Source organism: Gracilinanus agilis, chromosome 1 (assembly GCF_016433145.1).
Source record: "Gracilinanus agilis isolate LMUSP501 chromosome 1, AgileGrace, whole genome shotgun sequence".
Lineage (NCBI taxonomy): Eukaryota > Metazoa > Chordata > Mammalia > Didelphimorphia > Didelphidae > Gracilinanus > Gracilinanus agilis.
The window spans coordinates 783,939,587-783,963,843 of record NC_058130.1 but is presented as its reverse complement, the minus strand read 5'-3'; the positions used below and the strand labels follow the sequence as shown (position 1 = coordinate 783,963,843).

Sequence of the window (24,257 nt, the reverse complement as noted above, 5' to 3'; positions counted from 1 at the left end):
TAAAGGCTGACTACATGGTGCCTAAGGTCCTTTCCACACTGGGATCCTCGACTCCAGCCCACCCATGGGGGAAGCGAGGCCTACCAGAGGGCAGTGAGCAGTTCATGATTTCAGGCTGAGCCAGATGGGCAACAAGAGGTGGGCAGGGCCAGGCTCCTCTCCCCGTTTTTCCTAAAAAGCCCCCCTGGACCCTTTCTTCCTGGGATAGGCCATAGGCCAGGCATCTTCTCCCATTCCAGGACGTTGCTGGTTCATGCTGGGGCCATTCCACAAACTGTGGCCCCAGTCATGTGCCTGCTCGCTGCCCCCGATCCTCCAGAAGGCTTCGAATCTGCCCCTGGACTTCCTGTCTTCGACTGCTGAAGGCACTTGGAGGGCTGGCTAAGAGGCCTCTTCTTGAAAATAAAGCCACTGGCAATAACACTGAGAAGGCTCTGCCCTCGCCTGTTCATCTCCAGGTCAAACGCCCAAGGCGCTGATCATGGGGAAGGGCTCTGGCACGACTGGCCCAGCCGGCTTGGCACTCGAGGCCCCCCTCCTTGGGGGCTGGTAACAGAAGACCAGAGAGGGTCCAGCCCACCCAGATGGCCGGTATTGACACTGGGTGTCACCGAGGGGATCCTCGGCGGGGGGTGGGGGGGAGGGGTTCTCCTCTCCTTTTCCAGGATGGGCCTGGCCTCCCTCCAGCTGAGAAGGGGGCTGCCCTGGCTGTCTTTGGTGTGTTGGGTCTGTAGAAGCCTGGCCAGGCCTGCCCCAGCTCCGGGAAGGCACGCAGCTTCTCAGAGAACTCTCTTTGGTAATCACAATCGTCTGCTCGGCACGTTTCTCTCCTGAGAACTCGGGGACCATTGACCTAAGTGCCCAGGATGGACCCCGCTTTTCCTAGCTACAACGTCCAGCTGGACATGGGCCCCTGGGGAAGGGTTAGTAATACTGGGTTAGTCTGTGGGACCTAGTGTGGCCCTTCATTTCCTAAGGAATACTGGGGTGAGGGCAGGGGGAGCGGGCGGTGGGCCGCAGGACCTCTCCGGTCACCGGGCTGTTGTCCGGACGCTACTCTAGGACCCAAAGAAGGCAGAGGCTGAGCCTCCCGCTCTCGGCTCCTGTTGGGCCCCTGCAACCTCAGGAGCCCTGTCTCGGAGGAGCTCCCGGGGGTCCCTGAGGAAGACCACCAGGACGGTGATATTGTCACGAGAGCCCCTCTCCCGGGCAACGGCCACCAGCTCCTCGGCCAGCCGGAGCCCACTGCCCTCGCTCTGCAGCAAGAGGCTGTGGACCAGGCCGGCCACCTCGTCCCGCGAAACCGAGTCGAAGAAGCCATCGCAAGCCATGAGCAGGTAATCCTCGGTGCCGCTGAGCTCGTGGGAGGCCACGTCGGCCTCGCCAGACACGTAGGGCTTCTGGAAGACGTCCCCTGGAACGAGGCACCGAGTGTCAGCCAAACACAGACGTGGACCCACGGGCGGGGGGCCTCGAGCCAGGGCTCAGCGCCGGCACCCCACTCTGCTCTTGGCCAGAGGCTGCGGGCGCCAACGTGGGCCAGACTCCACCAGCGCCCGGCGTCCTGCCGGCCAAGCTTTCTGTCCCCCTTGGACTCCCTCGCCAGCCCCACTTCCACCCGTGAGCTCCCAAAGCAAGCGTCCCCTCTCTTCCTCGAGTTCCCCAAAACTGCTGGCGTGGCCCCCTAAGGCCAACCCCCACCCCGCCTCATCACTGGGGACCCAGAGCCCCCCGCTGCCCCCAACTCTTCCAGGGAGGGCTCTAATCGTGGCCCTCTTCTCCCAGGGCACGCGGAGGCCTGGGGGGCAGCGACAGCGACCAGCGACTCCACGTCCTGGTAAAGAGGGCAGCAGGGGGGTCACGGGGGTCACGGGGGCCTCAAGTTATGGAAGAGGCCTGGCTGGGGGCCCCGAGGCTTCCTGGCTCCGGGGGGGGTGTCCCTGCCAGGGAAGCACCGTGGAGCTCACAGGAGCCCCTGCGGGGACCTCCCTGAGGACGGGGAGAGCCGGCAGGAGAGTGGCAGATGGGAGACAAGCCGCTACGAGCCAGGACGGTCAGCACGGGGCGCTGGCACGGCCGTCCTTGGAGGGAGGAGCACCGGGAAAGGGGACAGACACCCCCACCCTGGACGTGGGCTCGGGGGAGGCGGCAGAGCCCAGGAGGGGCCGGGGGCGGGCACACACCGGAGAACAGTCCTGGAGAAGCGGGATGAGGCTCGTCTGCAGGAGGAGGAGCAGAGGCTGGGGGGCTGGGGCTGGGGGGCCCGGAGGTGGGGTGGGGGGAAGCCACACAATTGGTCGTCCCAGAGTGGGAAGGAGGCGGGGAGCCTTCGAGGGAGCCCAGAGGATTCCCTCTTCAGATACAGGTTGGCCTAGGAGCCCCCCATCATCCGGGGGTCACAGGTATGTAAAGAGCCGCCGTGGGAGGGCGGCTGGATCGGACCTGCTGGTCCTGGCTCCCCGCCTGGGAGGAGAGCTCCAGGGAGAAGTCAGGCCTCTGCCTGGGCCTGCTCTGGACCGGCTGGCCCCCAAGAAGCTGCCCCAAGGCCTCTGCACCCCCAGGCCTCCATGGCTCAGGCCTGGCCCCTGCACAGCAGCCCAGGCCCCAGCGAGGGAGGCCGAGTCCAAACGGGCTCTCCCAGCACCCCTGGGGCATCTGTTCCTGAGCGGTGCAGCCCCGTGACCCTGGGTCCCAGTCTGAAGACCTGCAGGGACGGGCAGCTCACTACCCCCAGGGGCTCCTTGCAGAGGGCCAGGGCACTCTCCATTCTGCCCATGCAGGTGCCCAGAGGACGAAGCAGACTCTCCTGGCTTCAGGGGTGACCACCCGGCCCGGCCTCCTTACCGATAGCTCTGGAAACGGCCAGGGTGCCATTGACTCGCCAGCAGTCCATGTAGGACACGAAGCCTCCCAGGGCTTCTATGCGCTCCCTCTCATCCTGGGAAAAACAGAGAGACCAGCTCAGCGTCCGCGCCGGGGCTGCGGCCTGGCCAAAGGGCCCCCCGACGAGCCGTCTTCCCCAGGGCAGCCAGTGAGCAGAGGAGCAGGTTCCCAAGCAACCCCAGGGAGAGGGAGGAAGCCAGAACCGGCCCCGGCCCTGAGCTGGATGGCAGGAGGGATGCCACCGGGTGATGGACGCCGGGCCCTCCTCAGGGGGGCGGCGAGGCCCGGGTGGGCCCGTTACTAGATCGGGGCCGAGGCAGGAAGGAGGCTCCCCTGGCTGAGCCCCGGCCCTTGCCCCCCTCCTCCTAGGGAGCGCCCAGAAGCAGGACGCCAGCGGCCAGGCCCCAGACTGGGCACAGCCCCGTGCTCGGAGAAGCTGGATGCGTCGCGGCCTCCCTGGACGACCCCGAGGGTCCCGGCACACCTGGCCCGGATGGGCTCCAAGGACCCGTCTACTTGGGAGGGTGCCAGGACACGCCAGAGCAGGGCCAGGAGCTGAAAGGAGGGAGCACGACGGGCAGAGGCCCGAATTCCGATCCTGCCCGCCCGCCCCCTCTAGGTCCGGGGTCTGGGTGCTCCCTGGCTCCGGGAGGCTGACTTTCGGGGACTCCCGCCTCGTTAGGGCTCGATGTTTCCACGACCACCCGCTTGTCCCCATTCCCTCATCTGGTCCCCAAGACGAGCACAGATGGCGAAGCGTCTCCAGAGGCCTCTCCTCAGCCCGGGCCGGGGCCCTGCCCGCCCAGCCTGTCTGCCTCCCCGGGGAGGTGAGCCTGCGTCCCCCTCTCGTGTGAGCCTCCCCCGGGGCCGGGGCCGGCACGGAGGAGCGTCCTTCTCGGATAAGAGCCCGGCTAACAAGGGGCACAGCAGAGCCCGACGGCGGCTTTCTCTCCCAGCACCTTTGGGACACCCTTCCCTGGCCGGGCCCCTTCTTGGGGTCACCGAGCTCCCATGGGCACGAAGAGCACCCAAAGGCCCCACAGCAAGCCTTGAGGTGACCCACCCTGCTCCTCTGTGGGACCTCACACGAGCTGGTTGTGGAGGTGCTGGGGATCAGGGTGAGGGTGCAGGCGAGGGCACAAGAGGACCCCAGAGGCCATCCTTCCAGGCCAGTCTCTCCTGCAATAAGAAGCCTAACTGTGAGGGCTTTACTTCTGTCTGCCTCAGTTTCCTCACCTGTTAAATGGGGATAGGGAGAGGGGAGGAGGGTGCCAGACTGTGTGCTCTCTGCCCCCCAAGAGGGAATCCCCAGAGGCCCTGGAGGCGCGAGGAGGCCGGGCCCGTCTCTCACTCTGGGGAGGAGGCTCAGAACAGGCCAAGGGTGCGGGGGCTGCCCCCCTCCCCAGGGTCCCACAGCGGGGCTTTGCCGCCTCCCAGAATGGTGAGGGGGTCAGAGACGGTCCGGAAGGACCGGGGCAGCTGACAGAGCATCGAATGTGGCGCTGAACGAGTCCATCTTTGTCTGCCTCGGTTTCCTCCTCTGTACAAGGGGATCAGGTCAGCCCCTGCCTCCCAGGGCTGTTGTGGGCATCGAGCAATCTCACTCGTGAAGCACCCAGCAAGTGCCCCGTACAGGCTTCTCCCTCCCGGCTAGATCACAGCCTTAGAGGGAGCGCCCCGAGTCCAGCCCCCTGCTGGCACAGGCAGGGAAACCGAGGCACGCAGGTGCAAGTGGCAGAACAGGTCCTCCTATGGCCCCTCCTCAGGCCCCTCTGCAGAACGGGAGCACAGCACAGGCCTCTGACGCCCGCTGCCGTCCCCTCGGGGGGCTTCCTGACAGCCCAGCCCAGGGCAGAGGGGATGGCGGAGGGCAGGGGGGCCTCAGAGCTCCTTCCTGACCTCCCCCAGACTGCTCTTCCCAGCCACTTCCCATTTTACAGAGGCGTAAACCGAGGCCTCCAGCCACGCCGCGGGCCTTCGGCGCTGACCCGGGGCAGCTTCTCTCTGGGGACGCTCTGCAGGGCCTTACCGGGCGCTCCGGCTTGTGGGGCTTCATCAGCTCCAGGGCCTGCCCCTGCTGCACCAGCATGACCTGGGAGTCTCCGAGCCAGGCCACGTGGACGGTGCGCCCCACCAGGAGCGCGCAGACCCCCGTGGTGCCGCTCTGCAGCTTCTGCAAGGGGAGAGAGAGAGAGACGTGGCGTGAGGAAGGCCGTGGGAGCCAGACAGGAGCAGCACCGCAGCCTCTTCCAGGGAGTCCTCCTGGGCCAGCTCCCAGGCAGCACCCTTGTCTGCTCCGGCAGGCTGCCCCTGCCCTCCTGGTCCTCGCCTCCCCTCCTTCTCCCCGCTGCACCCGACTCCCCTCAAAGCCGCCTCCCCGGGTGCCTCCACTCCCTTCCTGCACCTGAGCTTCTACTCCCGCAGTCTGACTTCCAATCTTGTCATTCAACGGAAACCGCCCAAACCCAGGGGCCCCCCTCGTAGTTCTCCTCCTTCTGGACCTTTGTGATGTGTGGCAGCGGGCCAGGCTCCCTCCTGGCCACGTCCTGCTCGCCTGCCGGACCCCTGCGCAGCCCCTCATCACCTCACTCCTGGCCACCTGCCTGCTGCCAGGCCATCCTTCCTTTGGCCACTGAAGGGATTTCCTCACCCCCCAAAGCCCAGGGGCAAACCGAAGAGGCTCTCCTGGTTTTTTAAGCCCTTCAGAAGCCAAGCCCCGACTACCTTTCCGGTCATTCTACGCTTTATTCCCCGCCACACACTCTGGGATGCAGAAATACTGGCCTCTTGCCGTTCCCTACTCTGACGTGCCACCTTCCAACCACCAGCATGCCCAGAGGCTCTCCTCCCTCCTCACCTCCAATCCTGGGCTTCCCAAAACCCTCTGAAAGAAGCCTTTCTCCCCGTCTCAGAGATGATCTGCCATTTACACCATACCTACTGGGTCTGTCCAGAGCTGTTTGCCTGTCTGTGTCCCCCATTAGACTGTGAGCTTCTTGAGGGCCAGGACCATTCTTTTGGATTTTCTTTGTGTCTCCAGCACTTAGCCAGCACAGGGCCGGGCCTACCACTCGAGAGATGCTCGCTGACTTATCTTGACTCTAAGGTTCATTCAATGGATTAAGAACCCATTGAATAAAATATGAGCTCTTTCCACTGGTACAGATTGCCAGTCTGGTCCTACTCTCACTCTCCTTTTCACCTAAGCCAAGACCCTCTTGGCTTATTGCTCAAATCCCACTTCCTGCCCAAGGTGATACAAACAGGAACTTCTTGATGTTGAGATGAAATAAGTCTCTCTGGGGTCAAGTCAGCTGGTTAATCCTCTCCTTCTCGTAATGGCCCTGGAGAGCTCTGCAGAGTTACTGTGCCTCAGTGGCCCTGCAGGTCCTTCCAAGTCATCCTTATAGGACATGGGTCTAGGAGTATTCCCATGCTCATCATTCTCCTCTAGTCAAACTAGAGTTTGTCTAGGTTCTAGGACCTCCTAAAATGGGGGTCCTAGAACCAGGCCAAACCAGCCTGATGCTCCAGATGAAGTCTGACCAGGACAGAGGTCGCAGGATTATCCCTTCCCTGTGCATGGACAGCAGACTTCTACAGATGCAGAGTAACTACACACGGGCCTTTCTGGTGATCATATAACCACCAATCCCAGCCCAGATGCTACAATGACCCAAAAGCCAGATTATAGGACAGTGGTGTTTAGTGGACGAAACAATGGGAAAGGAATCCGGAGGATCTCAGTTCCAATCCTGTCTCCAGTATTTAACTAACTGTATGAGCATGGCTAATTCAGTCATTTTCCTCTCAGAGCCCTCATCTCTTCCCCTGTCAAGTAACACTACTATCAGCAGCAATCTATTTATCAATAAACATTTATTAAGTACATTGCTATGTGTCAGGCCCTGTACTACATGCTGAATACACAAAAAGAAATAAGACATTTCTTGGCTTTGAGGATTCCCAGTCTAATGGGGAAGACAACCTAAACAAATCTATACAAAGCAAACCATAGACAGAATAAACAGGAAATAAAGAACAGAGAAAAGGCACTAGAATGAGGGGTTGGGAAAAGCTTCCTTTAGAAGGTGAGGTTTTAAAGGAAGCCAGGAAGGCTAGTGACCAGAGGAGAGGAGAGAGAGCATCCAGGAAAAGGGGACAGCCAGAGAGAATGAGTTGAGGGATGGGGAACAGCCAGAAGCCTAGTGTCACTGGATCTGAGAGCACATGTTGGGGAGAAAGGTAGAAGTCTGTGAAAGGTTTTGAAAGGCTTTGAAAGCCAAGCAGAGCACTTTGTACTTAATCCCTGGAAGCAACAGGGAGCCTTGAGAGTTTGCTGAGTGAGGGTAGGATGAAGTGGGGACACAGTCTTGTGCTTTAAGAAAACTACTTTGGTGGCTGCATGTAGGATGGGCTGGAGTAGGCAGAGATTTGAGATAAGGGAACCCACCAGCTGTTACTGCAATGGTCCAGGTGTGAGGTGATAGAAGTCTTCACCAGGGTGGGGGCAGTATCAGAGGAGAGACAGGGATTACACATGCAAGAGATGTTGTAGAGGTGAAATGAATGAGAGATGCTGCAGAGGTGAAATGGACAGAAGATGCTACATAGGTGAAATGGACAAGAGATGCTGCACAGGTGAAATGGACAAGAGATGCTGCACAGGTGAAATGGACAGGCCTTGGTACCAGTTTGAATGGGGGTGGGGTTGTGAAAGATAGCAAGGGATCCAGGATAACTCCTAGATTGTGAGTCCCAGTTACATATACACCAAAACCTCTATGATTAACAGGGAAGCAGATTGGTTTGGGGACAAGTTCCATTTTGGGCATGGTGAGTGTAAGATGCCTCCTGGACATCCAATTGAAGATGTCTGCCATGTAGTTGAATACAGGAGATCAGAAGTCAAAAAGAAGTTAGGGACAGGATCATCATCTTAGAGATGGTCTGTTTAATTAGAATCTGTTACCTTAAAAAACTAAGATCCCCAGCAAAACTACGATTTCCAGCACTACTGATTTCCTGTCATTACCTGCTGATATATACAGGATAGAAATTGGATGTAGTTCTGTCTCTTGCTCTCTTTCCTTCCTGTTGAGGCTTTGGTGGAGCAGGGATTTTTAAGTAGGTAGAAAAACTTAGTCATGTGGTTCTATTTTGTCAGATAATAAAACTATAAAAATAATACTTGAAGTATTGGACATTAATTTAAATCCTACATTTATTTTCTCTGAGCAGATTAGTTTGAAAAGAAACCACGTTCCTCCTGTCCCTCCTCTGGGGAACTCTCTTTGGAGTTTTTCCCAGCATTGCCAATTCTGCCTCCTCCTGCTGCTGCTGCTCCTAATCCTACTACTACCACTGCTGATTGCTACTAACAAGCTGGGAGTCCTTGGAGCCACTCTCCAAACAAGCTGGGAAAGTATAAATCCCTCTTTCTCTTACATTACCAACACCTAAGTGCTTGCTCACTACTTGTCTTGGAAGCCTGAGTGTGTTTCCCTTAGGCAATAATTAGTGTTCTAAAGGGTTTTTACCTGAGGAGAGCTTCTACCCTCTTAACTCCCTGTCCATATGTCAGGGGAAGCAAGCTGCTGCCTGGCATTTTTACCCCTGGGCAGGGGGAAGGAAGGTTACTCTTCCAAATAGAAAGTAGAACTGCAAGCATGGCCCACTCTATAAAAGAGCAGTGCATTACCTATCTCAAACAGCTCCCAGTTTTAGGATGTCTTTTCTTCCTACCGTTCCTGGGTGCACTGGTCCTTGCGATTAGCTTGGATAATCCTACAATTCTGGGGGGAGTTTCATCTCCTTACACCCCCTTGCCATTCTGGCCTGCCCAGTCTCTAAAGTACATCCAATATGGGATTCCTCCACACTATGTTCAGTTCAGAATTCTCCCTCAATATGGGAGATCCCAGAGATATGACCAAATGGAACCTAGATGGATGATAACACTGGGGAGGAGAAGGAACCTTAAAGAGTTTGGAGGTAGATTTTAAGCCTTTCAGACTCCATTGTTTTATGGAAGTCTCTGTATTAGAATTGGAAAAAAGAACTCTTGAATTCAGTGCCTGTATCCTGTCACATATACTGTATTTGCTGATTGCTTGTTTTAAGATTTTATTTTGTTTGATAAGTTCTGTTACGTTGAATCATTTTAAGCTACTGTGTTTTAGCTATTAGTTATATATTCTGTTACAGTGTCTTTATTTGTACCCTTCTATGACTGGGCTGGAGAAGGTATCATTGTAAAAGTACCTTTGAGTTGTTTGTAACAAGAGGTAAGGGTCCAGTTAGTAGCTGAAGTGAAATGCTATAGCACTATTCCTCACCTCACCTTTGAGTTGTTTGTAACAAGAGGTAAGGGTCCAGTTAGTAGCTGAAGTGAAATGCTATAGCACTATTCCTCACCTCCAAATTAAAATGAATAAGACATATGAAAGACATGCCTTTCAGAACTGTTGCAGTCTCATGCCAAAGGAGGGAACGATATTGTAGTCCTCACCTCCACAGTACGACGGATGGGAGATATAAAAAACATGCCTTTAGAGCTGTTACAGTCCCATGCCAAAGAAGGGACCAAACTCAAGGGGTTGGTTACCCTGTGATGGGTTATAGTCTTATAAAATTTTCCTAAGGGGCATGGTACCCCTAAATGGCCCCCAAGAAGGAACATTTTAGCCAAGATTAAAAGCCATGAGCTTCAGTGGCTACCTGAGTGGAACCGAGTGTTGGTCAACACTCTCCAAAGGGGGGACTGTGAAATTGTCACAAAGATTGCAAAACTCTCCTCAGGGGGGATTGCATAGTTATCATAGGGATTGTATAATAAATAAATAAAACTAAAAAATCCTTTAAGAAAGAAACATTTCAGGAAAAGGAACTCAATAACTCTTTAAAACTAGAACATGAATTGTTTGAAGAAGGCACCATGAAGATGCCTGAAGAAACCTCCACAGCATCAGAAGACCCAGAAAGAACCATGGAGTATAATTGGTTGAACTGTGGGGGGTTGTAACACATTTATTTTGTATGTATATTCTTATGCCAAAGGGGACTGCCCCCTAATTGGTTTTTTGTCAATGTGCCTAGCAATCATTGGTTTTGTTCTCTTTCCCTTTTATCCCCAAATTATTGTAATTTATAAGTAGGTTATGTTTACATGATCCATTGGGGAGACTAGTCTCCCAAAGGATCATAGTGGGGATTGTGTAATTAGAATCTCTTGCCCTAAAAACTACAATACCCAGCAAAACTACGATTCCCAGCACCCTACTCACTTCCTGTTGTTATGTTTCTTGGTGGAGTGGGGATTTTGAGCAGGTAGAAAAACTTAGTCATATGGTTTTGTTTTGTCAGATAATAAACTTAAAAAAAAAAATAATACTTGAAGTATTACACATTAATTTAACTCTTACAAATCCATGAGAGCTGATAAGGTTGCCAGGTGAGGTAGCAGAGAGGGAGAAGAGAAAAGGGCCCAAGACTAAGCCCTGAGGGATAGCCATAGTCTGAGGATATGATCTGGAGGAGGTTCCAGCAAGAGAGACAGAGGAGGAGCCATAGGGTCAGAGGTGGGGGAGACTCAGGAAACCATCAAGGAGGAGAGAGTATTGAATAGGGTCAGAGGTCAAGAAAAAGGAGGACTGAGAAGAGGCCATTCTTTGAGTAGCCAAGAGATTCTCAGTCACTTTCAGGAGAGCAGTGCTGGTGGAATGATGAGGTCTAGCCTTACAGGACTGTCAGGGAGGGACAGGGATGGCACCCAGGATTTTGGTGGCACAAAGAATTCCTGGATGAGGAGACTCCCTTTACCCATGCAGGTCAGCACCATCTCTGTACCTGAAGAACATGGAGCGACGGTGAGTTGTGTGTCAAAGCCCAAGGCTCCTTGGCATTTTGGCCATCCTCTAAGTGGCCTGCAGATCAGGGACCTACAGCAAACCTCCAGGAGCCTGCTCTTCCTCACCATTGGGCTCAGACAGAAATGGTCTGGGCATAAATTGCCAGCCTGCCTTCCTCCCTTGGGCGCCTGGTCAGTGATTATGATTATTAAGATTATATTAATTAAAAATTAATTAAGATAATAATATTATGATGATTAAGAATGAGGCCTGTGTCGTGCCTGATGGCTCTCACCTCCCGCCTGGCTTTCTGGAGGAACATTTCATCGGTCTTCTTGAATCCTGCCCTGAGGGCCTCTGCAGGATTTCTGGTCACCTCCAGATGTCGGGCAATGTTGACGTGGACGTGGATGGCAGCATAGTTGGCAGCATCGACTCCTCCATGGCCATCGAAAACAGCAAAGTAAGCTCGATCCACCTGGTCCTGGGGGAAACAGAGACCTGCTGAGCGAATCCTCCCAGCTTTCCCCATCAGCATCAGGAGGAACTCCCTGAGAGCAGCCCTGGGACACTGGGCTCTGTCCATGGCCTGGATGGTCATTCTAACAGCTGCTCCAGGCCTTCCCTAGGCACACAACACTGATACAACAGAACGGTTCTGTTAGGCCTTACGATAAAGGTCAGCGAACAGCTGCCTTTTCCTGTGAAATCCATGAGATGAGGCTAAGACCCTCCTCCAAGCTCCCATCACCGGGAATCAGGGCCAGGGGTCGGGAGTCCCAAGCATTAATCCTGGTCCTGCCCCTGACTTATAGGATGGCCGTGGTGAGTCGGTTCTGCCTCTCTAGGCCCCTCATCCATAAAAGGATGGAGTTGGGCGAGCCTGTCTCTAGGGTTCCTTCCAGCTCTCAGATTCCATGACTGACTCTCGGGAAGGTCCTCCCCAGAATAATCAACCATTCTCATAAGACGGGGTACTCGGGGAGGACTTCAAGACCTATGAAATCAACCCTACAAATGGCAGCGCTTTCCTTCTGCCTGCCTCCCTGGTTTTGGAAAGGCCTCTATTGAGAGACTCTGTTCCTGGTGAAGAGATTTCAGGAAAGATCCCTGGGTCAGCAAGAAATAAGCCCAGGAATGAGGAGGGCCAGGTTCTGGCACTCACACTCCTCGCAACCTTGCCCAGAGCTAATATCTCCTCCTCGCCTCATTTTCTCCCTTTGTAAAATGAATGTGTTGAACTAGACCAAACCCGAAGACACTTCTTAAGAGCAGCACTCTGTGTTCTAGGATCTGAGGGCCCTCTGAGTTTTTTTTTTTTTATTTTTTAAACCCTTAACTTCTGTGTATTAACTTATAGGTGGAAGAGTGGTAAGGGTAGGCAATGGGGGTCAAGTGACTTGCCCAGGGTCACACAGCTGGGAAGTGTCTGAGGCTGGATCTGAACCTAGGCCCTCTGAGTTTTGACATTTTGTGTTTTAGGCTCTGAAGCCCTTCCTAACTGACATCTTTTGGTAAAATGATTAAAACCAACAGGAGAGGGGACAGTTAGATGGCTCTGTATGTAGCCAGGCTTGAAGGCAGGAGGTCCTGGGTTCAAATCTGGCCTTAGGCACTTCCTAGCTGTATGACCCTGGGCAAGTCACTTTACCCCAATTGCCTAGCCCTGACTGCCCTTCAGCCTTGAAACCCATACACAGTATCGATTCTAGGATAGAAGATGAGAGTTTAAAAAAAAAAAAATGGGAAAATGCCAACCACCCTTTCGGGGGTGAAGAGGGACTCTAGTGGATCTCAGTGCTCCAGGCCCAAATGATCAGTCTATGTAGACTTGACGTGCGAGTCTCTGCCTGGAGATTCCTCAGTGGAGATCAGGCCTGAGGACCACTTGGGAGGAATATCGTTCAGGAGGCTTTGCACTGAGCGGGCACCGACCTGGATGGCCTCTGCCGGGCCTCCTCCTAGCCTCGGGGCCCCTGGATTCCCTGGCCACGCCTCCCACGCCTCCCCCCAATCCCTCCTGTAAAACTATTCTGGGCAGGGCCTGCTTATCCGTGCACAGATGCATCTCTTGCTCCACCCAGGCTTCGGGATGGGAGGGGGCTAGATCCATCATGCTTACAGAAAAGCCGAAGAGCTGGTTGAAGGCAGGCAGGGACACGTGGCGGTCTTCCATCTTGCGGCGGGTGTTCCGGATGGCATGGATGGAGGTCAGCCAGGGACGAGAGGCGCGTGTGGAAGGGCCTGGCACCTGCTTCTGCCACTGGCTACAAACTCTCCAGAGCTCATGGAAGAAACATCTCTGCAGGCTCTTGGCATCCAGCACTGGTCAGAGGAAGCAAAGGGAAGGTCATGGCACCCCCGAGTCTGGGCGGGGAGCACCGTGGCCAGTGCCATTGGTCTGCCGCGACAGGTGAGCCCACAGGACCTCCGGGGTGAACCGCCAGGGGAGAAAGTGGAGGGGCCCCGAGCCCGCGATGGGCTCGCTGAGCCTAAGCCCAGGCTCCGGCCCCGCAGCTCAGGCAATGGGGATTTGCTGGGAAAACCCACCCTGGGCAGTCCCAAGCTCGTGCCTGTCAGCTCGGTCTCTGGGCTTCCCGGGCCTGTCCTACGAAGCGGGTAGTAATTCCCCCATTTAATTCCATTTCCGACTCCCGATCCCCCCGGCCCCTGAGGAATGTCAGGAAGTGCCTCACACGGGCAGAGACCCAAGCCAAGCACGCCCGAGGCCTCAGTCCTGGTGCCCGAGAAGCGCCAAATCAAGCAGGAGAGTCGGATGAGGGGGCACAGCTCGTGTGTCGAGGGCACCACGGGGCGGTGCCAGCTTTGTTCCAGGATGCCAAGGGCCCTTCCCGGCCTCATATTCAGCAGCGCTGATCCTAGCTGCAGCGGAGACCCTAAAGCCAGGGCCCACCATTAGGTGTTAAATGAAGCCGGTCAAGGGGCCTTGGAAGGAGTTTAGACCTGTGGGGGGCCGCCGCTCGCCTCCAAGCTACTGTCAGTTCTGAAGGAACGAGACCCGGAGGAGGCAATGCTGCCTTTCCTGTGTCTGCCAAACATTCCCCAACCTCCCACGGTTAAGAAGCCCCAGCCCCGGAGCCACTGAGGCTGCTGCGCTGCGGCCTTGGCTGCCCGTGCCAGGTGCCGGTGCTTGGCTCAGGCTGGCTCTGACCTGCACCCTGCCTCTTCCAGGGCCCCACGAGTCCTTTTTCCTGCCCGCTCGGCCCACATCCAGGCCTCAGTGTACATGCTGGGATCCCTGTTCTCTCTCTCTCTCCCCTTTTCCAGACCAATTCCCAAAGGGAGCAGCCTTCCTCTAGCCACCCTGTTTAAATGGCCAGCGGTCTCTGAATGGCCTTTTCTCGGCCTTATCCTCCTAGGGTGGACAGGCACATCTGGCCCTGCTGGCCGCGCTCCTCCTACATGGACGTTCCCTCCTCCCTGTCAGACGCTCCTTCTGTCTCCTCTGCCAAGCCCCTAATGACGGATGTGCCCCAAGGCTCTGCCCTCTCTTCCCAGTAGCCTCACTGGCTAGAACTCTCGATTCTGCTCAGATGGCCCTCAGCCCCCGTATCTCCCCATCCAGGCCTCGGTCCGCCTCACCAGTGGCCTATTGGGCACATCAAACAGGACGGCTCAGAACCGCCTCCGACTCTGCACAGCCAAAATGGATCTCTGCAATCTTTCTCTCCAAGCCCTCCCATCTTCCAGCTTCCTTATTTCTGCTAAACGTGACATCTCTCACTGCCAAGCCCTTCTCTCCGCTCCCATCCCTGCCACCTTGCTCAGATTATGGCAAAGGCCTCGGAACGTGCCTCCCGACTCTCCCTACACACTGCTGCCAAAGGCCGGATCTGACCATGTGATGCCTTCACTTAACCAGCCCGGGGGCTTCCTATTGCCTCGAGAATCCCACATCGACTCAGCCTTTTAAAGCCCTGAACTCCCGGCCCACCTGACACCCCTCCTCCTCTCCATCACCCCATCCTCCATCTCTGCTATCTCACCTGCCTAGAATGCCTTCTGACTCCCTCCTCTTCAGACTCCTTCTCCACGGAGCCCCTCCTGATTGGCCCAACTGCAAATGCCCTCCTTCCCAAACCGGGGCAAATGTCATTCTCTGTACTTGTTCTGTGCGTATTTTCACTGGTCCTTGGGCCACCATAAGAATACCCATGGTTCCCTTCTTTGTACTCAAATCCCCAGCACTGAGGACGGAGCCTGGCACACAAAAGGCATCTAATAAATGCTGCTTATAGAACACGAAGGGAGGAGGAGAACAAACCCTCCAGTGTCGCGGTGTGAGTCTGAGCTACCCACAAAGGGGCACGGGTGGAGGGCAGAAGGGGGGCCCACATTTCTTCTCTGGGCCTCTGTATCCACCTTTTGAAATGAGTTAGCGGGACTCCCTGACTTCTGAGATTCTTTCCAGCTCTGATATTCTCTGTTGGGTTCTTCTAGTTCTAACATGCTGCATTGAAAGCCCCTACAGTGTAGGCACCGTCCCTCTGACCCATGATCTAAGGGCTCCAATCTACAGTCTGAGAGTCCAGCTCTTCTGCTCAATGGCCTGGGTGGGGAAGGGGCCAGGAAACACCCCGAGAGCACCCTGAGGTTGCTGATCCAGGCTCAGGAAGGAGCCAGCTCAGAGCCACGTTCCACCTTCCAGGCCCCAAAGAAAGTGAATATTCACAGAAAGACGGTCCCCGGGGGACACAAAGGCCAGATTCCCCCAGACCAGTGATGGGCAAACTATTCCCTGCGAGCCGGATCCAGGCTGTAGTTTGCCCATCACTGCCTTAAGCAATTCCCTAATCACTACATCTGGATGTGAGAGGTTGTTCCTTTGTGGCAGAGGAGTTCTCAGAAAAGCTACGCTTCCTGTCCTGGTGGGCACGCCTCGAGATCCGCCTGCTGTCTGCCCAACGAGGGGGTCAGCTCCTCGAGGACAAGTGGGGGCAGGCCTGACCAGGGCAATCAAGTCCTTAACAAATGCTGGCTCATTTGCCCACAGCGGCCTGGCGGCTGAGCTGCCCCTGGCCCATTCCCAGTTCTGCTGGGACTTCTGTGCAGAGGGGCTGTGCCAGGGCTCAGGGACTATCTGGCCAGCCTTGGAGGATCCTGGCTCACCGGCTTATCCTTATTGGGGCACTTGCTAGTCTCGCCTCCCACAGCAGAGTGCCCTAAAAAGATGAGGAACAAAGGCCTGCCCTGGCAGAAGGGATGGGGGATTGGCTGTTGTGGAGGGAGGCCGGGAGGGTCTCTGCTGAGCCCACAGCAAGGACTGTGTCCTCCCCCACTGCCCGTGTCCTTCCCGTATTTGCTCTGCCCACCCTTGGGGGTGGAGAGGGCTGTGCACTGCAACTGCATCAGGTGCAAAGGCTCAGAACTTTGGCTGAGACCCCAAAGGAGCAACAGTCACTTCACGTGGGGATGACTCCAAAGAAGCCTGGCGGGGACCAGGGGTCATGACGGAGCATCCAAGGGAGGCCAGGACAATCTGCCCGGAGGCCCCTGAGAGGAGGACTCCCAGGACTGATGCCACAGGGCGGAATGCACAAGCTCTCCTGGAGGTGGCTGAGAAAATGGCACCGAGCCACTGGGAAGGAGGAAGCAGGGGCTCTGCCAGGACAGGGCAGGGTAAACGGCCAGAGTACCTGCCCCAAGGGCCCTGGGCACAGGGTAGCTACCAGCCCTGTGTGACTCCAGCTAAGTCCCTGCCCCTCTGCCCGGGCGCCCTCACCTGCCAAGGCACGGCACTGGAGCAATCTCTAAGGACCTTCCAGCGCTGACACCCGAGGGTGGCATGTCCCTCCCAGCACTCCCTGGCTACCCTAAGGGCCTTCCCAGCTCTGACGGCCCATGATCCCATAGCCAAGGAATCCTCTTCTCCGTCTAACACTTTGCCTCCAGCTGGGATTGCCCACGCGGGTGAATAATTTCCTGGGTAAATCACGGTGGGTGTTCTGGGCCAACCACCTGGTTCTCACTCGCCCTAGAACGGCTGTAGGCGGCTGAATTGAATTCCAATCCTGGGCAGCAAGGCCTCTCTAAGCACCTATTACGTCTACATCAATTTGATAAACCAACAGTCCGTGCCCTCGAGGGCTGGCACTTTACTGTTGCCCAACGCCTGCCGGAAAGAACAGCACGGCTTCGACTGCCAACGGTAACTGCCCACCAGGCCCATTCACCGCTGCTGGGGGGTCCGCTCTGCCCTGAACGCCCCCTCGCCGGCCCGGCCAGACCCAGTCTGGTGCCAAACAGATGAGGCACCTTCACTGGACCTATCTGCTCCGCGTCTGAAGGTTAAAACAAGAGGGGGCAGAAATCCCCAGAGACAACGTCAGCAAAGGCGTCATCGCACCCCCAGCCTGGGACGGCTATTCACAAGGGGCCAGAGGACGGGCTAACAAGCAAAGTGGGAACTGGGGCACCCCGAGATCATAACACTTGGCAGGATCAGGGCCGGGATCGGATGTGGCTCGGGAAGGGCCTTCCTGCCGTGAGCAGTCCCCCAGGGTAGGCCACGGCTCTCTGTCCTTCGATCCTCCCTCTGGCCCTGCCTCTCCATCAGCAAGACTTCCCTCTCCTGGTGCATCCACCGCAGGACCCAGGGGAGGACAGGGGGCTTAGGCAGCCTGCCCAGGGCCACACAGTGCCCAGATGGGTCAAGGACTGGACTCAAACCAAGAGCTTCCTGGCTCAGAGGCCGGCTCTCCGGTCACCACTGCCCACCACAGCGTGTGCTCAAGTGCTCTGTCATTCTTATCCCTATCTCGCTGAGAAGGCACTTGAAGCTCAGAGTGACTTGGCCAGGATCACCCAGCTAGCGAGGCTGGGATCTGAAACTAGTTCTCTCGTTCGAAGCCGTTAGACGCCCGTCAAACAGGCTGAACGGCCAGATGCAAAGTCTGGTGACAATTCTCTGGAGGGAGGTCTCCGGGGAAGGGCCCAGGCTCTCTTCCTGGCCCGACTGCTTTTTAAAAGGTAACCAATACGGGAGGTCCCTGAGCCAGTCACTTTGCCCCCATGGCCTAGCCCCCACCATCTTCTGCCTTGGAACCAAACACAGCACGGATTCTAAGAGGAAGGTGAGGGTTAAGGACACGCAGGGTAAAGGCGGAGGGCAGCCAGCCGGCCCTCAGAGGCATCGCACAACCTGACGGGTCTCGGCCCGCTGAGAGGCTGAACGAGGCTGATTATGACGTCAGTCAGACTGAGCTGAGGCGCCGGAGGAGCCCTGGTGGGGGCGGCCAGGGGCCGACCATTAAGCTGTAAAAGGATCCCTCCCCGGTACTCACACGACCCACCGGCGCCATCTTCCTCCTCTCCCTCCTCCTCTTGGTCTCCTTTCTCTTCTTTGGCCGCCTGCCTGAACGCCGCCAGGTCTGCCCCCTGCACGAGCCGGGTCACAGCTTCATGGGTCAGCGAGCATGCCAGCGGCAGTGGCGCACTCCTGGAGGGGGAAAGAGCAGGAGAAATGAGGCGGCAGCCCCGAGCGGCCAGGACCCGGCTCCGGTGCTCAGTGCCCTGGGCCCGCCGCACGCCGGCCTCGTTCTGTGGGGAGCGCCGGCCCGATTACGGGGCTCGGGAACGGGACGCCTGGCAAGCTCGAGGGCAGCCGGGGAGCAGCCACGTAGCCGAGGGAAACGGGAGCAGGGATCCGGGCTGGCTGGCCCGGCCTCCATCCAGAGAAGATCCGCCAGGCCGGCCGGGGCCCAGCCTCGGTGCCCCCTCACGCGCCTGCCCCTCGGCCATCGGTCCCCTCTGCTCCCCCGCTCGGGCGGACCCCACAAAGAGGCTCTGCGGCACCAGGTTCCGGGGCCGCCGGCAGACTCGGGAGAAGCCTCCAGGGAGCCTCCTCAGCCTGGCCTCTGCTCTTGGCTGTCGGCCAAAGCGAGGAAGGGCAGGTGACTGCACGGACCACGAGGCCCAGATCCCAAAGGCACGTGGAGGCACGGAATGCCACGCTGAGGCTCAGGATCCGAATGGGGAGAAAAGAATGTAGTTTTGTACTCGGGTGCCCCAAATCGACTTTGCAGAATTGGGGGGAAGCTGGAGCACAGCTGGAGAATTCAGGACGAGCCACAAATCCGACACGCTCCATCGTCGGGACGTGGCAGCTGTTGTGGTCAAAAAGCGAGCGGCCCTGAGGTGGCTTCGTGAGCTGAGAAGCCCAGAAAACGGCCGTCCGCTGCACTCTCCTGGCCAGAGCACAGGTCCGGTCTGCGTCCAGCTCGGGCCTCCTCAATTAGGAAAGGCATCTGTAAGCTGGAGGCCCTGCAGAAGGTCTGGAGGCCACGTCAGGACAGCGGGGAGGGCGACCGGTACTACAGGAAGGCTCCCTGCCCCCGCCGGAGGAGGCTTCTTGTGGCTCGGCCTCGACCTGAGGAATGTCTTCGGCCTCCAACGAGTGCCATTTCCTCGTTTCTAAAACAAAGAGCTCAAAGAAGATGACAAGGAGGGTCCTTTCTGGCTCTGGCAATGGCCTGATGGAAGAGATGTGGCCCGGCCTGCTGGGCCCAACAGGACAGAAGCGGAAACGATGGACGGACAAACGTGTAGGACTGACGGATGATGTCTACGTGGAAGGCCTCAGAGGCGTTGGGAGCGAGGCCCCCAGCAAAGACTGAAGGACATCGGGCAGGTGGGCTGGAGAGGGCCTTCTTCTGGGCATTCCGTGAAATGTCTGAAGCAGGGACTCCTCCCCGCAGGTTCTGGGTTCTTCCCACCCCATCATTCTGCCTAAAGGCAGCGTGTTGTATGAGAAAGGCCCCGGCCTTGGATGAGGACTTCTGGGACTGACTCGACTCGTCCCTTGCCTTGGGGTCACATCTCAGAGCTGGCACGGACCTCAGAGGCCACCCAAGCGCTGGCCCATTTCTTCTCCAAGACCAGACCAAGGGGAACCTACTACTTTCTTTACTTTAAACCTTTACCTTCTTAGAATCAATACTAAGGGGATAGCTGGGTAGCTCAGTGGATGGAGAGTCAGGCCTAGAGACGGGAGGTTCAAATCTGGCCTCAGACACTTCCCAGCTGGGTGACCCTGGGCAAGTCCCTTGACCCCCATGGCCCACGCTTACCACTCTTCCACCTAGGAGCCAATACACAGAAGTTAAGGGTTAAAAAAACAAATAAACAACAAAATAAACAACAAAAAAATAATCAATACTAAGTATTGGTTCCAAGGCAGAAGAGCAATAGAGACTAGGAAATTGGAGTTAAGTGACTTGGCCAGGGTCACACAGATAGGAAGGGTCTAAGGCCACTCTTGAACCCAGAACCTTCCATCTCTAGGGTTGGCTCTCCATCCACTAAATCACTTCCCTGCCTCAGAACCTACTACCTCTGGCAGGGCCCATTCTATTTCTTGGTAGCTCGCATTGTTATGGCATTTTCCTTGGATCAAGATTGCCTCATCGTGACACACAGGCTCTGCCCTCCCTCCATCTCTGGCTCTTGGAAGAGGCTCTCGTGTCTCCCCTAAGTTGCTTTTCTCAAATCTGATCCTGTGGCTCGAGCCCAAAGCCCTTCCCCCCAATCCTGGCCCCCCTTTCTGGATCCTCCTGGTCAGCTCTGAACGTCCTTCCTACAACAGGACACCCAGCCCTGAACACAACATTCCAGAAGGGGGCTGAGGGGGGCAGAGGCCAGTAGGACCGTCACCCCCAAAGATAGCCGGATCGCCCTGGAAAGCTGTAATAAGCTCGTTGTGGCCCATTAACGTCTGGCTACTCCTGGACACGGCCCGTTCCAGCCCTGCTTCCCCATTTGTGTCACTGGTTTTTTGAACCCAAATATCAGATTCTGCAATGAGTGCCTCTATTGCAGTCTAATCTTCCAGCCTCCCATGATCCTTGGGGTCCCGAACTGTCAGCCGGTGTGACCCGCCACTCTCAGCATGGGGTCATCTGCACATCCAGGCCTTCAGTCCAGGCCCTGAGAAAAGTATCAATAGGAGGGGCAAGCCCAGACCCCGGGGATACTTCACCGGCCCCCTTCTCAGGGAACAGTGAGCAAACCAGAAACAAACTGCAAGGCCCGAGTTCAAATCCAGTCTCAGACACTTAGGAACTATGTGACACTGGGCAAATCACTTCACTTGTTTGCCTCAATTTCCTCAACTGTAAAATGGGGATAAGAATAGCACCTATCTCCCAGGATGATTGTGAGTTTTGAGATACTGTCTGTAAAGTGCTTAGCATATAGTAGGTGCCTAATAAATGCTCCTTTCTCCAAGTGTGCTAAAGGTTCCTTCCTCTCTTCCCTCCTTCCTTCCTTCCTCTTTATCCTTCCTTCCTTCCTTCCTCTTTATCCTTCCTTCCTTCCTTCCTTCCTTCCTTCCTTCCTTCCTTCCTTCCTTCCTTCCTTCCTCCCTCCCTCCCTCCCTCCCTTCCTCCAATCCTCCAAGCTGTCTCTCTACTGAGAGGAGGGAAGTCCCCTGTTTTTTGCAAATGGTCCCTGTGCTTCGTCTCAGTGCGGCTGTCTGTGGGCACGCCTGTAGACACCGTGCAGACTTTTCTCCTGGTTCTGCCCACTTGGCTCTACCAGGTAGGACGAGTCTTTCGGGTTTCTCTCAGGTCTCCGGAGTTATATTTCCCCATTCTGCATAAGGATTCCAATATTTCCCGGAGCCCCGTCTGTCCAGCCACTTCCCCGGGGGTCAGCGAGCTTTCCCTCCTAGCACCCAGAGTTCCGCTGGCACGCTGGACGCCCGCGGGCCATTCTTTTTGTCTCTGATTCCGTCGGGTTGGCAGCAGCAAAGCCCGGGTCACGGGGCTGGTGTTGGTAGGCTCCGTTTTCCTCTCTCCCCCCACAATCCTGCTTCTTCACACTCTAACTGCATGGAGGAGCTCCTCTGGCAGTTATTTAGCACCCAACGATGGGCTTCCCCTGGCCCAGAGGGACCGGGGGCTCTCCTAGGATCTCCCTCCACCCCTTGGCCACTGGGGCTCTTCCCTTCATAGTCCAAAGACCATTCTTGCAAGGGGCCCCTCTACCGTCCCTCTCTGGCCATGAATCCTTCCTGCTCCCCCCCCCTCAGCCTCGACTCCTCTCGGCTCATCTTTAAAGCACATTCTGGCCTCCCCCGGGAGGGGCGTCATGGAGATCCCCTGAGCTAGCAGAGAGGTGGCCAGGCAGAGGAGAGGGTTCCGGCTCTCTCTGGAAGCATGTTTACAAGAATGGGAGGAAGGCCAGAAGGCGCCCCATGACGAATGGTCAGAAGGAAAGCGATTCCCGGGTCAGACGGAGCTGTCCGCCCCTCCTGCGAGCCAGACACAAGTCCCCGCTCTAGAAGCGGGAATAAAATACAAGGAGACAAGGAATGGCGGCTGCACGACCCTGGGAGAAAGCAAACCAGCCACCCCGTCTTCTTCCCAACCCAAGCTGCCCCGGCAGGCTTGAGGGCTTCCCTGAGGAGGGAGCCCCGGCCAGAAGGAACCCCAGAAAAACAAAAAGCCTTGGGAGAGGCGAGGCGGCAGGGAGGAGAAGGGGACGGCCGCCACACGCCAGGGGCGGTTCTGCTCACAGGGGGAAGTCGGTGTGCCATGAAACAAAGACGGGGGGCAATAGGGGCCCCGGCCACCTCCGGCTCCCTGGGAAGAGCCCTAGACTGGCTCGTCATGGGCCGGGCAATGGGACAGCGGGAAGGAAGGGAGCGGCCCTACCCTGCCCGGGCTGCCTGGGGAGGACACAAGGAAGGGCCCATGGACACTCATGAATGACAGAAGCCCCATCTCGGGCCTGGGGGCGAGAGGGGGGGGAGGGGGAGCAGGAAAGCCCCCTCTCTGCCCAGCCTCCCCCGGGCCCACTTCCAAAGGGACGACTTGGCGGCCCTCCTGGGGAGGGTGAGCTTCGGCACCCTGCAGGCACGAAGCTCTGGAGAGGGGGCTGGAAGAAGCAGTCTGGCTCCTGCCCTCCCAGGTCAGAGAGCTGCTGCCCCCACAGGCCTCTCTCAGGCCGCCGGACACCTGTGGGCAGTCCTGGAATCCCGGGATTTGGGGAGGAGGGTGCAAACCGGACTGCCGAGGCCCCGCGGGAGGGAGGGCCCCCGTGGGGTTTCTGGGCTCCCCCGGCCCCCTGGAGGTCAAGTCGCCGGGCCGTCCCTGCCGGGCTCCTTGGGGGCGGCATCCTGCTGGCAGGGCCCAGACAATGGCCGGTGGGGCCCCTCACTTCCCGTTTCCTGCCCTGAGCCCGGACACAGGCTGGGGGGGCTGGAAGCCGTCCAAGTGGGGACCGGCTCCCTGGAGATGGAGGAGGCTGCTCGCATGGGCAGGAAAAGCCGGACCCCCGAGGGATGGCGGCCCAGAGCAGGGACTTGGCCAGGCCGGCGTCCGGCCCGGGGACACAGAGGGAGCCGCAGGGACCTACCTGCTGCAGAGAAGGCTCAGGGCCAGCTCGGCCAGCTCGCCCTGGGCCTCATCCTGGCTCACGGGGGCGGCCGGCACCTTCCACGGCAGAGTCGCCTCTGGGCTCGGAGGGCCTGGAAACTCCCGCAGGAAAGCGTCCAGGAACGTCTGCGCAGCGGCCTGGGCGTCCTTCGGGGCGGCCGAGGTCATGGCGTGAGCATCGCCGGCCCGGCGCGGGGACACTTCTGTCTGCGGAGAAAGAGAAGGCCGGCCGTGAGGCTGCCCGGCCCACCTCGGCTCAGCTGACTCGGGCAGGAGGGCCTGGGCGGGGGCTGACCAGGCACTTCCCTCCCTCTCCACACTGTCCGTTCCGAAGGCAGCCTGGGAACGCATCAGCGTCCGGGGCCGCCTCACAATGGGCCGGTCCAATCCGCAGCCCCAGAGCCCCTCTAGGCCACCTGCAGGCCCAACGGCCGTTCTCCCCCCCCCCCGCTAGAGCCAAGTTTGGGGACCCCTCTCTGAACCCCAAGCGTGCCTGGCACAGTCAGACTTAGCAAACATCTTACTGTTGTGGTTTGGACTCTTGTGAGCCCGTTTGGGAATTTCTTGGTAAGGGTAACGGGGCAGTTTGCTCATTGGCTATCTGAGGACACAAAGGCCAACTAGGGAGAGTGACTGGGCCAGGGTCATACAGCTAGTAAGTAGCTGAGGCTGGATTTGAACCCAGAGACAAGCCTTCCTGACTCCCGGCCCCACTGCCTGGGCGGTGCTTCCTGGCTGACCTAACGGCCTGGGCCCAAAGTTACAGCCCCCCCCCCAGGCTCTTCTGGCTCCAGGGGGCCACCCACTGGGTGAGCTGAGCCTCCAGCGGGCCCACTTCTGGGAGCCCCTCAGGGATGGCGGCCGGCCAGCTCAAGCCGCCCTCGGACACACAAGAACACAGGAGAAGCCGAGGAAGCTTCGCCGCCATCCAGGCAAGCTCCATCCAGACCTTCCTGGTCCGTCCCCGGCTCCTCCATCTCTCGACGCCCCGAGCCCCAGGAAGAGCTGCCTGTCCAGGCGCGCCCCCTCGCTTTGGGCCCGGCCCGGCTCCTGACCGCGTCGGCGGCAGACTCGGGCACCCCCGCCATCACCGATGACGGCTCGGCCCCCAACGGAGAGGCCTTTT

The 24,257-nt window shown here is 57.5% G+C and overlaps 1 protein-coding gene across 1 annotated transcript; it reads right to left on the bottom strand.

The window, feature by feature from the left end:
* Positions 1–594: 594 nt before the first annotated feature.
* On the bottom strand, positions 595–23,482 carry PPM1F (protein phosphatase, Mg2+/Mn2+ dependent 1F). The gene is made up of 7 exons (XM_044656607.1): positions 23,112–23,482; positions 18,038–18,192; positions 12,856–13,058; positions 11,029–11,217; positions 4,913–5,056; positions 2,845–2,938; positions 595–1,414 (listed from the first exon to the last, which is right to left on the bottom strand). Exons 1-7 carry the CDS (start codon positions 23,480–23,482, stop codon positions 1,059–1,061), a joined length of 1,512 nt encoding a protein of 503 aa, XP_044512542.1. The 3' UTR covers positions 595–1,058.
* Between the last annotated feature and the right edge of the window lie 775 nt (positions 23,483–24,257).

Coding starts and splice junctions, on each gene's coding strand:
- PPM1F (XM_044656607.1), bottom strand. CDS start 23,482: ATGCGTTCCCAGGCTGCCTTCGGAACGGACAGTGTGGAGAGGGAGGGA. Junction 11,218..12,855: donor ACCAGCTCTTCGGCTTTTCT/GTAAGCATGATG, acceptor TGTTTCCCCCAG/GACCAGGTGGATCGAGCTTA. Junction 2,939..4,912: donor CCCACAAGCCGGAGCGCCCG/GTAAGGCCCTGC, acceptor TGTTTTTCCCAG/GATGAGAGGGAGCGCATAGA.